The 12,710-nt window shown below is 32.2% G+C and overlaps 1 protein-coding gene across 1 annotated transcript; it reads left to right on the top strand.

Annotated features, from left to right (window-relative positions):
* Positions 1-6,746: 6,746 nt before the first annotated feature.
* On the top strand, positions 6,747-12,526 carry LOC127792775 (uncharacterized). The gene is made up of 5 exons (XM_052323351.1): positions 6,747-7,539; positions 8,375-8,524; positions 11,557-11,655; positions 11,777-11,926; positions 12,015-12,526. The coding sequence occupies exons 1-5, from the start codon at positions 6,982-6,984 to the stop codon at positions 12,147-12,149; spliced, it is 1,092 nt and encodes a 363-aa protein (XP_052179311.1). The 5' UTR covers positions 6,747-6,981; the 3' UTR covers positions 12,150-12,526.
* Positions 12,527-12,710: the final 184 nt, after the last annotated feature.

Below are 12,710 nucleotides of genomic sequence, written 5' to 3'. Positions count from 1 at the left end.
TTTTGACACTTATAGAGTGACATGTGCATTGATTTATTGTATTATGTCATATCAATATAAATATATAATAAATTAATATAAAGTGTCACCCAAATGTCAAAATTAAGTATCCAAATAACATTTTCACACATATAAACATGAATATAGGCCAAACCTATATTTTTGCTCCTATATTTTTACGTTTTTTCATGTGATTATTTAAATTTTTTATTATTTTAATTACACTTATGTATCTATATTTTTAAATAAATTTACTATTATACTTTGATTTTTTTTCGTGTAACAACACAAATTTTTTGTTGTTTCGATTAGATCATTATACCTACATTATAGAGTCAATTTAACCTTAATATTTTGATATATAAAAAAACGAAAAGTTAAATTAACTTATTTCACTGTATTTTTTTTTACACGTCAAAGTACAGATGTTAAATTGACTTGAGAATGCAAATAAATAGGTGTAATTGAAATATCAAAAAATTTGATTTGTCACATAAAAAAAAAATTAAAGTATATGAAGTAAATTGATTTAAAAATATAACTCTAAAAATGTAATTGAAATTATGAAAAGTTCAGAGTGACTATACAAAAAATGTGGAAACATAGGACAAAAATATGAATTTGGCCTCTAACAATAATAGTAAGGATACATTTTAATTGCCCCTAGAGTATAAATTGGATGATAAACAAGCGAGCGATATGTCGATATAATTTAATTCAGTAAGTTATGAGTTTGATTCATTCCCTATACAAGGGTAATCAGGAGCCGCACAAAGGTGATAATCCTAAGGATACATTTTAATTTTGAAATTATGAAAATATTTATGACTATTTGCAACTTTTGATTAATGGTAAAATCCAACGACTTTAATATTTTAAATATTTTAAAAGGTAATGTTAAAGGATTGAGGTGTATTAAATATATTTTATTTTAAGAAAAGATATATTTATTATATATTATTCTTAATTTAAACATAATTTTATTAATCAATAAAATATTATAAAATACGATATATTTATAATCGATCAATAAGAGTATTTTTAGATTTAAAATATGAAAAATTAAATATATTTATTATACTTTAATTATTACTGTTCTTGAGGCATAATTATAATTATCTCTCTAGTAAAAATTTTCGAGTTTCTTGGTCCCATTTAAGATTTAGTAATTTTTTAAAAATTTTAATATTTAATATATATATATATATATATACAACAACACATAAAAACAATTGGCAAATTCAATGGGTAATAGGAGTGAGCAACGTTTTGATTAAATTTAAATAACCAAATTTAATAGGTTTAAATTGTTGGTTCAATTTTGTTTAAGTTGTAGCTTAATTCGATTCAATTTAATATTATATATATATATATATATAACAATAACACATAAAAAAAAATTGACAAACGCGATAAGTCATAAGAGTAAACAACATTTTGATTGAACTGAAATAACTAAATTAAATTAGTTAAAATTTTTGATTAAATTAAGTTCAAGTTATATATCACTTTAGTTCACTTTCTAGTTTTGACAATTTCGATTATTTTAATTTAATTTGATATTCGTATTGAAAAAATTAAAATAATTAAAATATCAAAAATTATGTTTTTTTAATCAATTTTTTTAGTTTTTGATTTTTTTATTAATTTGAGCATCTAATTAGATGATTTGGTTCGATTTTTTAAACATATTCATTTTATTTAATTTGAGCAACCAACCATTTATAATAGCCATCCAACATCTTTTAAAAATTAAAATGAATTAATCAAAATCAATCATTTATAAATTAAAAAACTTGATTTGAACATAATAATGTCACGGATACAGAAACACACATGAGAAGACACAGAGCTCGAGAAATGAATAGAATACCTTTAAGAGAGAAGAGTTTGAAAAGAAGAAAATGTGACAAGATGAGATGAGTTGTAGAAACCAAATGATATTTTGATATTTATTTATGATATAATTAATATATTATATTTATATTTATAATATATAATAATTATTATTACTATTATTAAAAAATATCATAAATAAACAGGATTTTTCCAAATGGGAAGGATAAGTAAGAGTAAAGCAAGAAGCAAGAAAGAAAGGTCAGAAAAGCAATGGGGCATTCAGTTTCAGCTTTTTGCCCTAAAACGAAGGGCACCCCTCAAAATTCCCCCCATTTTTGTTCTCTATTTACACGGTTTTCTATATCCAACCATACCTCTCTTTTGGGATCTCGACATAATATTCATGTATTAATCTGTTATATATTTATATTAATATAAATAAAATATGACACAATACATATGTGTTACTAAAAATTAATAAATATTTTTACGAGTATAATAAATCAGAGTTAAAACACACTTAGCGACACAAGTCAAGAAAAACAAATAAATACTTGGCGTCAAAGACATTTAAGTGTGATCCTTACCAAATATAAATTATCTATATATAAAAATGATTGACAAATTAAAGTTTATAATAAATTTGCAATAATAAGATGCTAAAACTCATATTTTTGTTCTTATATTTTTTTGGGGTTTTTTTATGTGATTACTTAAATTTTTCGTTATTTTAATTACACCCTTAAATTTATATTTTAGAGTTAATTTAACTTTTGTATTTTGACATTTTTTTTGTATGCTAATCCAAATTTTTTGTTATTTTTATTATATTTATGTATTCGTATATTTTGAATCAATTTAATTCTTTACTTTAATGTATAAAAAGAATATAAAGTGATACAATTAACACTTGCCTAATCATAATCAAAGAATCATAATATATTTAGTAAAGAAAGTGAGAGAGTACGAAAACGAAAGAAGACAATTGTTGACAATGTTTATAACTTGACAAATCAACTAAAGTTTTCGTCCAAAGTGTTGGCTCATCCCACTTTATTTCATTTTTTTTTGCACGTCAAAGTAAAAATTTGAACAACCATATAAAAAAAATATGAAAGTATGTGGGTAAAAATATAACTTTGGCCTAATTTGATAAAATGTAGCTTAAGTTATTATTATATTAGGACTAAAACAGCTCTAAAATACCACCATATATATATATATTATATATATTGGTCAAATGAATTAACAATTCCTTCTCCCCAAGTGATAAAGACATACCAAATGACTAGCCCTTTATCTCTAATCCTTCTAAAAGATAATTTTATTGATTAGTTAATCAAATGACTAACCCTTTTCCTTATTGGCATCACATACCAAACCCTAATCCTAATCCCTCTGGAGTTCAAATTTGCTAACAAAAGTCAAGGATAGAGACTATATATTGATACACACACACACAACTGGCTGATGATTAGGTGAGCTCACATCAAATCATGGGAATGGAAACAAATTTGACTTTGATTTTGTCACTTCAAAGGAGGCAAATTATATCAATAAATATTGAATTTTACATTTTTATAATGAAATAATTTAATTATTATATTTTAATTATTATTATTATTATTAAATTTAAATTTTATTAATAAAAATTTACACGACGCATTAATATATTATTAATATGCCAACTTCTCCCCTCTTGTTTTGATCTTAATTGTTTGAAAATCCAGCTGTGAAATAGGACAAGAGGGTGGTCAATCTTGAAATGCAAGCAAACCATAGGCTTGCTCACATGATGCAACTACGCCTCTTTTTGGCATAATGCAATTTGAAAGGTATGATGGGTTTTCATTATTTTGTTTTTAAAGTTGGTATTGATGTTGCTGGAAAGTTAGGGTTCACGGTAATATTTCTTAATGTCTTATAAATTTGAAATTTTTATTTCTTTATATAAATTTCGAACAATTAATTTAGGGTTCAGTTACCCGAGCCGGCCTTGTTTTAAGGTCAGATAGGCGACTGTCTAAGGCCCCAATTGTGAAAGACCTGATTTTTAAAATTTTAAAATTTATATATATTTTATAATAATAAATACTTTATTAAAAAATTAAATTCAAAATTTTATTTTTTATATATATTTTATATATTTTTTTCTTTGTTTGGTAATTTTGATTTTTTTTACTTTAATTTTTATTTTTGAGTGTATAACATACGTTACTTTTTAGGGTTTTGTATTCTTGTGTGGATATTTTTCTGGGTTTAATTTATTGATTGTTGTGTCATGATTATTGATTAACAACTAAACTAACTGTCTTTCTTTTATTTTTATCATTTTTCAACCAACATGTATCTCTAACCATTTTTATTTAACATAGATGATTTGAGATGAAGTCTAATATAAATTTATAAAACATTTCTCATGGGTCTAATGTAAATTTAAAAAAAAAATTTCATTAGATTATTTTTAATATTTAATTAAATTACTCATCTAATTTATAACTAATAATTGTAATGATTGAATTAATGTAGGTCTACCAATAATTTTTTTTAACCCATAGTATGAATTTGATGTTGAATACAAATTTAGTAAAATTAAATGATGTTTTCAATTTTTATTTTAAAAAAATTAATAAATAAAAATAAAAAATGACATCAATTATGTAATTGATTGAAATAAAAAATTACTAAATTTTGTAGTGGATTGAACTTTAACTTTTTTTTTAATTTAATGAAATAATGAAAAATTCTTGAAAAAATATGTATTATTTAATTTTTTTATAAAAAATTAATGTTTTTGAAAAAGCCTTGAATTTTTTTTTTCGCCTGGAGCTCCCAAATTGGTTGGGCCGGCTCTACCAGTTACAAGAGGTCAAGTAAAGTAACAAGAAAAAAAAAATTAATGTGTACTTATTGTTAAAGAATTTAAGATCCCTATAATTTACCAAGTGATAATCTAAGCGAAACTTTTATTAATTAAGATGAGGTGTTGTATCACATGTCAATTTTCTACTAGGCTACATCTTTTCTCAATTAGCCCACGTGGCACATTGAGTTGGCTCATAAATTGATTAATTTATTCCATTAGACATTATATTGCAATATTAAACCGTATTCAGAATCTAAGGATATGAAGTCACTATAACTTGTTACTATGGGATTGACCCATGAAGGCTGGACTTTGTGTGATTTTGATTTTGGAGGGTCCTTCCAAAGACTCTCCATTCAAATCACATGCATCAACAGTGGCAATTCTTGTTAGAATGTGAAGACATTGGATTGGAAGATAAATAAAGTGTTGGCATGTTTGAATGAAGAAATGTGGGTTGTCACCATCTCCCCCCTCCCTATAGGCTAAATAAAGTGTTGGCATGTTTGAATGAAGAAATGTGGGTTGTCACCATCTCCCTTCCTATAGGCTCTCTTCCCTCCTATATTCAACGTTTTAGTCTACTTCTTTTTCTTGTTGAAACAACTAAAATGTAAAAAGAGTTTCGGCCGGCTAATTGCTAGGATGAGCATCGCATTGTGCTTTTCATCTGTGATCTCAAAATTGAATCCTGGGTTGCTCAAAGGGTTGTGTTGCACTAAGCTTCGGGTTATGCCCTCGGCCTTTGGATGTGATTTACTTGATGGGATTAGTTGGGTTAAAGGTTTGGACACTCGAAGTTACAAAAAAAAAAAAGAAGATTTTTTTCGGTTCAGATGAGAATATTTTTTTTAAACATGAATTATAATCAAGTGCGCCAAATTAAAATTAGAAAGACAGAGGGAATGGGGAAAGCTAAGTGGGGAAGAAAGCAAAAGTGAATGAAACAGTGGCCAAAGAAAAGAGCATCAGATCAGGGTGCTGTTTAAAGCATGAAATGGGCAAATAGCCACCCACTGAACCCAGCAAGAAGACAAGATGATGCCCCCTCACCTAACCTTTACCCACAAACAATGAAAGAAGGAAAGCAACCCCCAAACCCAAATTCACCATTAATTATTAAATGCTTCTGCTTCATCTATAACTATAACCTAATAAAATTGATTCTTTTCTTTGCCCACTTTCCAAACTCTTCAATTTATTCCACCGTTTTCCTCTCTTTTCTTCAACCCTATATGGAAGCTAAACAAACCCAACCCTCGTAGAGTTGCGTACTTTTGGGAATCTCAGAAGAGAGAGGCAGAAACAGATGCCACGGGACAGGAAAGGCAGAAAGAGAAGGGAACAGTGCCCAGAGTTTCAGACTGCTCTGCCTCAAGTTTTAAATGCTGCATGGCCTGTGGCTTGGAGTCTTGGACCCAGCAAGGAAACATCCCTCAGGAAGGACACACCCAAACAAACCCTTATCACCATATATTTAATCTCTCAAACCCACCACAAAATTTATTGAAAATTCCCCATCTTCTCATTTTTAAGGACCCCATTTGGTTCTGTCTTTTTTGAAAAATGTTAAAATCAGATTAAATAATTAAAAGGCCAAAAGTTTGTCTCACAACAGTTTATTTTGGAAAATAACAAATGGGTTTTTTTAAAACTATTTTTAATTCAAAAATAAGTGTTAGGGTCTGTTTGGCACCGTTGGAGTTTTTCAGTTTTTGCCATGAACATTGTATTTAGACAAAATTAACCCTAATCAACAGACATTTTTAGTAATTTTATTAACTTTTGTCATAACATTTTTGGTAATTTTTTATTATTAGAAGTATTTTTTAATTATTAACCAAATATATATAACAACATTAATAGTGTCTTCAAAGGTTAAGTAGTTTTTTCTTAAAAATTCCTTATAAAAGTATATTATATACAAATAATTGTCACAATTGCAGATATTTCACAAATATGATGCCAAATTTACAATGTATGTTTTGGAACTTTCATTGTCTTCAGGCTTCAGCTTTAAAAATAAATAAATAAACAGCCTTCATCTCTCTCTCTCTCTACTTGAAAGAGCTCATCTTTCACAATTCCATTATCTATCTTACCTACAGCCAGCCATGGCCCGGCTACATCCAACTTCACTGCCCTTTCTTCTCTCTCTAAATCACTTGCTGTACCCAATTAAGCCTTCATCTTGATTGCTCCTCTCCTTCTCTCTACAGGCTTCTCTGTCCTGTACTTCAAATTCAATTCTCCTAATTTCAACTAGAATCTCAATCATGCCTCTAGTTGTTGCAGAAAACTCAACAATGGCAGAGCCCATCAGATACAGACGACCGAGAAACCAAAGCCAACCCATCTCGGACCCCAATCAAATCCCTTCCATCATCCAATCCACGCGCTGCAAATCCACCATTTCCTCTCTCCTCCTTTCCACCTTCACCCCCGCCGCCAACGACGCCTCCGCCTCCGCCTCCGCCTCCGCTGCCACGCCCAAAAAGAAGAACTTTGCGGCGGGGACGCTCCGGGGTCTCGGATGCGCCGCCTCGCCGCAGGTCTCGGTGCCGGCGGCGATCCGGGCGTCGGCCGATTGGGAAGCTAAGAAGGTGAGGAAGAAGAAGCAAAAGCAGAAGAGTAAGAAGAAGGGTAGGGATTTGGGCATGGCGAACGGTTCCGACCCGTCGTCGGCGTCGGCCGCCGTGGTTGTTCCCGACGTTTGCTGCGGGCCCGGGATTGGCTTCGCCGCTGATGCTGCCGCCTCTGTTGATTGCGTTGTTTCGAGAAGGCCCGGCGCCGGAAGAGTCAAAGTTGATGGTGCCAATATGAATCAGAGGGAGGTAATTGATGTTCTCCTATCTTATGGCTGGTTCTTGGCGGGTTCTTGCTCTTGCTTTCGATTTTATTTCTGTATGTTCATTGTGCTTGAGCTTGATCTTGATCTAATAAAAATGGGTATTGGTCATTCGATAAGAACCAAAATCATTTGGTTAAAAATTCTAGGGATGTTCTTATCTGGTCATTGTTGTGGACGTATGCATTGAGTTCAACCATGTTAAATTTTTGTTCTTGTTTTCTCTTGATTTTTGTGTATGATTATGCACAATCCTATTCTAACAAGTGGTATCAGACCGATCCTAACAATGTGGTTCTTTACTTGTTCCGTCTTATACTTTTGCCTGGGTAAGGGATTCTTTCTTCTTCTTTCTGTTATATGGCACATGTTAAGGAGTAGAGATCAATATATGTTTTCTTGAATGACTACTTTTGATGAGCTGACCTTTTTTCAGATATATACATGTTTGTCTTTCAGTGTATTGTATGTCATTTTTTATTATTTTTCATTTACTATTTTGAGCTTCCATGAGCACTGCTTAAACCATTTTTTTTTTTCATCCATCCATATGTTACTTTGATTTTTTTTTTTTACTTGTATATTTTCCATTTAGCAATCTGCATGATGTACTCTGTATATATTGTAGGATTTCATGCTTTATGTCTTCAGATGCCTCTATTATTTCTGAAGAGATGTTGCATTGCCCTTTCATCTTGATTGTATATGAAATATATTACTTTTTCATCAATGCCGATTTAAAGATTGTTAGTGCTTAATTGCTCATTTGTAGATAGTTATATGCATATGCTGAAACTAATTTGCTTCTATTGCATTGGCAGCAACGTTCATGTCCTACACGGAGAATGGTGAACCCGGAGGCAATCTCTTTATTGGATTCTGATCATTCCTTTGGAATGACAGGATTTGATGTATTTGGATCAAGGTATCACCGTCATGTCCGCCATCCTTCTCCTGAAGGTCTTGCCGAGGTTTGTGCACATCTGTCTTTTTTAGCATTATTATATATTATCATATACAATTACAACAATCACTATCCTTTAATCCCATAAAGTGGCGTCAACTACATGAATTCTAGCCTTCTTGTCTGGAAATTGTGATATAATTTCTGATGCTTTTATGCTGGCTGCCAGCTAACTAATGTGCATCTCTTCCTTTATCTACCTTGAGACTGGACATCAATTTAAGCATTTAACCTGTAGTTGTTACAAGTCTACTTCGTTTTGCTTTAAGTGAGATGTGAGATTTAATCTTGGGGATTAATGTATTCATCTGTTGATGCTTTTGGATAAATGGGGTGCATGCGTGCTAATGTCTAAGTCTGAGATGTAGGGTTAGAACTAGTAGTAATAGCTTTCCATTTCAAATATTAGGTTCTGTGTTTCTGCATTGGACTTGGTAGATGCTCCAATTCAATACTTCTTATCAAAAGGAGTTAAGTCCAGTTGTTTGTTGCATTTAGTAGTTGTGAATTTACTTGAACGCTAATATCTAGTAAAAGCACTTATCTGAGAACAATATGAAATGCTGTCTGATTCAATAATACTTCATCATATTGATTTCTGTATTTCCAAGCACATTTGTTATTGCAGTCGTCCGTGAATTGGCTCAAATGCAATAGATGCTCAATTGGTGTATAATGAAAGCAATTTTAAGGCAACTTTTGTTATGGAATTCCTAACTCTTAGATAAACTGGTTTCTTGGCATGGGTCACAGGAATGTAAAGTTCTTGGATAAAATATCTCTGAAGAAGAGCCATCTAGGAAAGATGCTTCTGTACTAATGGAATCACCACCTCTAGGAATGTTATGCATGTGTGTCCATCAGACATGACTAGGTTAAGAGTAAAAATATGTGTCTTAATAGCCAAAATTACACACTTGGATTGCCAGAAAATAGAATAAAAATGATCACCTTTAATACTAAAGAAAATTTTCAAAACTGTAAGATGGACAAAAGATAAAATTCATTTTTCTTCTTAATTTCATTTAGTTGAAGAACATTCCTAGACTATACTACTATATATTCCAGAATATTATGTAATGACCGGTCACCAATATGTCCATGTACTGTATTTAACTTCCAGGTACATATGTTAGAATCTTAAGACTGAGGGTGGACACACCCACGCTTGATATGATACCAGTTTCCATCTAACATCAATCTATAATCATTAACACATTTGAAAAGTCTAATACGTTGTTAGGATAGTCTTTTAGGAGGGAAATAGGGGTGAATTGAAGAATTAAGTAGTACTAGGATAACCCCCCCCCCCCCCCAAAAAAAAAAAAAAAGGAAATTTCCTTTCCCTTCATTTCCTTCTATGGAAGAAAAGTGAAGCATTTTTATTTATTATTTAATATGTTTAAATGTCAATTATATCCCATATTTATCTATTTAAGCTAACCATTTCACTTTCTCTCATTTTTTCCCTCTAAACAAACAGAAGTAAAGAAATGTTTCTCCCCCTTCCCCTTTTCCAAAGAGTAAGGATGTATGTCTTCATCTATTCTTCTCTTTTTTAAGTTATACTCTATTTCATTTCTCTTCAATCCAAACAAACAAGAAACGTTCAAAAGGACATACCCAGTGCACAATGCTTCCTACTTTGTGAGGGTTGGAGGAGAATCTTTTGATACGAAACCTTATCCTTACTTTTTGTGCAAAAATGTTGTTTCCACAACTTGAGCCTATGACTTGACCATTGCTCCCAAGGGTTGCCCCAAAAAAATGTTACATGATTAAGTAAACTAATTTGACATTGTAGGCTTTCTTAACAAATCAGTTATATGGTAAGTAGTTCATGGTTTCAACTAGGAAATCTTGATGACTGCTCGATTTGGCTCCTAGAAAAACTGAATATATGTTCCCTCTCAGAGTAGAATGAGGTAACCACTTGGTTGGATAGATGATCAACATGACAAAGAACAGCGTTCAATTTCTTTTAGTGTCGGCAATTCGTGCATCATATTAACACAGGTGAGTGCATGATTCTACCACGATCATAAAGTTGATGCCTGTAAGAATTTTGAAATGTTAGCATTCTTTGTAGCTGACTGCCTGTGTTGAACAGTGGTATAAATGATGACTATAGGGATAGCATGACATTGGCCAAACTGTTGTTTTTGTTTATACATTTTTCTTTCTTTAAATTTTCTAACTCTGTATTCTTGTGAGTTATATGGGGAATTGCCACAGCAGGAATCAAGTTGCCACAAATGTATGCCGAATGGATGGAATCCTGTCTAGTGAACCTAAAGTGAAATAGTAATGGCAGGTCATAGTTGAAAAATGAAAAGTCATTACCAGTTCACTTCAATTGGAAGCATTATGTTCGTGTTAGGAACATAAAACGGACGACAGTAGTCTCCCCAACTGCTATTACCTTTATATCTACCAAAAGAAAAAAGTGGCATAAAGAAGCCTTGGAGCATATATGTTGGCACCAGCTGCGGCCTTTCCGAGGCACAAAAAACGATGTTGCCAATTTTGCAAAAATATGATGCTGACATGGGGATGACAAGGGCATTTTTGTATGTGAATTATGTGTTGCATATATTCAACTGTGACAAGCGTGCTATACACATTTACTTGTTAGTATGAAAAACTGGCAACTTCAATTACTTTTTTGAAATTGTACTGACACTTGCATAACAAGGAAGGTAGAACTAGACAAAGATGGTATACATCATTACATAACCTACTACTTTCTCTCTGTGTTTTTTTGTTCTTTAAAATGAATATCTGTCCATGTAATGGACTTCCTGTTGGATGGTTGATAGTTGAATAATGGTCGCATATGAATGTTGCTTTGAGCTACATTTTACTTGTAGATTGCTTCTCTCTACTGGGAGGGACCTACTTTATATCTATTTCATGAATTTCATGTGTGTTTGGCTAAAAATAATTGAAGAAACAAGTACTAGGATCATTCAGTAAATACTTGTTGATTATATCTAACATCAATAGGACTTATCTAAAATAGCGCTGGCTGGTTTGCAGATCATGATGTTCCAAAGTAGTCTGCTGATGGGAGGAAGATCTGTTGGATTTGATCGATACAGGGACTGGAGACTTGATGTTGATAACATGTCGTATGAAGTGTGTCTTTTTTCTCACAAATGCATCTCTGACCTCATTTCATATTTGGAATGTGAATTCATCTAATGCATGTATCATGGTATCTTCCATTAAGACCTTCTGATTTTGGTGGTGCAAACAGGAGTTGCTTGAGCTTGGCGATAGGATTGGGTATGTGAACACTGGACTAAAAGAGGATGAGATCGTTCACTGCCTGAGGAAAACCAAACTTTTTGACAATGGGTTTTCACAGTTTGCCACAGAAATGGAATGGAAATGCAGCATTTGCCAGGTTGGTTATTAACATTCTTCTTCAGATGTCATGCCTTTCCTTCAATTTCCCCTTCTGAAATGCACCCTCTTTTTTATCATCGGCTCAGGAGGACTATGAAAACGACGATGAGATGGGGAAGCTGGAATGTGGGCACTTCTACCATATTCACTGCATAAAGCAGTGGCTTGCGCGGAAGAATACTTGCCCTATCTGTAAAACTGCTGCAGCCTCTCAAAAATGATGCCCCCCAACATGTTCGAGTCTCCCTTAACCCGCATGGTGATGGAGAACTGTGCCTTCCATCTCTCCACTGTACAGGCTTGATCTCCTGCGCAAGCAATAATTCATTTTTTGTGTGTCTTCTTCCTATTTCTATCTACAAATTAAATTTGAAATGATGAATGCTTCTTGATTGAGAGCCCCCTGTTGATTCGAATTTATTTTGTGGTCCTCTGAATGGACCATGAACCTTTTCAGTCTGTGCCATTCTCATACAAATCACAGTTATCCACATTTTGTTCTGATGTTTGGTTTGTAACGCCTGTTAACAATGGCTTGATTCGTTTTCTTCTACTCATGAATTTTAAGTGTTAGCTATGGTTCTGGAGTGCTTTCAAATGTTTATTAGTAATTTGAAATGATTCTGGATTCTTGGCTTTTAAGGCTAGAGCCTCACAGATGAGTGTTCTTTTCAAGCTAACCCAGCAAGCAAGGAAGCACCAATTTTTGCCAGGTGACTTGAGCTATGTGTATTGCCTTCTAAACATTACAGGGATCAGCACACCATATCATCCCAAACATT

The sequence above is a fragment of the Diospyros lotus genome, unplaced genomic scaffold (assembly GCF_014633365.1).
Source record: "Diospyros lotus cultivar Yz01 unplaced genomic scaffold, ASM1463336v1 superscaf1, whole genome shotgun sequence".
In the NCBI taxonomy this organism is placed as follows: Eukaryota; Viridiplantae; Streptophyta; class Magnoliopsida; order Ericales; family Ebenaceae; genus Diospyros; species Diospyros lotus.
Note: the sequence above shows the minus strand (reverse complement) of the source record. Positions and strands in the feature narration are given on the sequence as shown.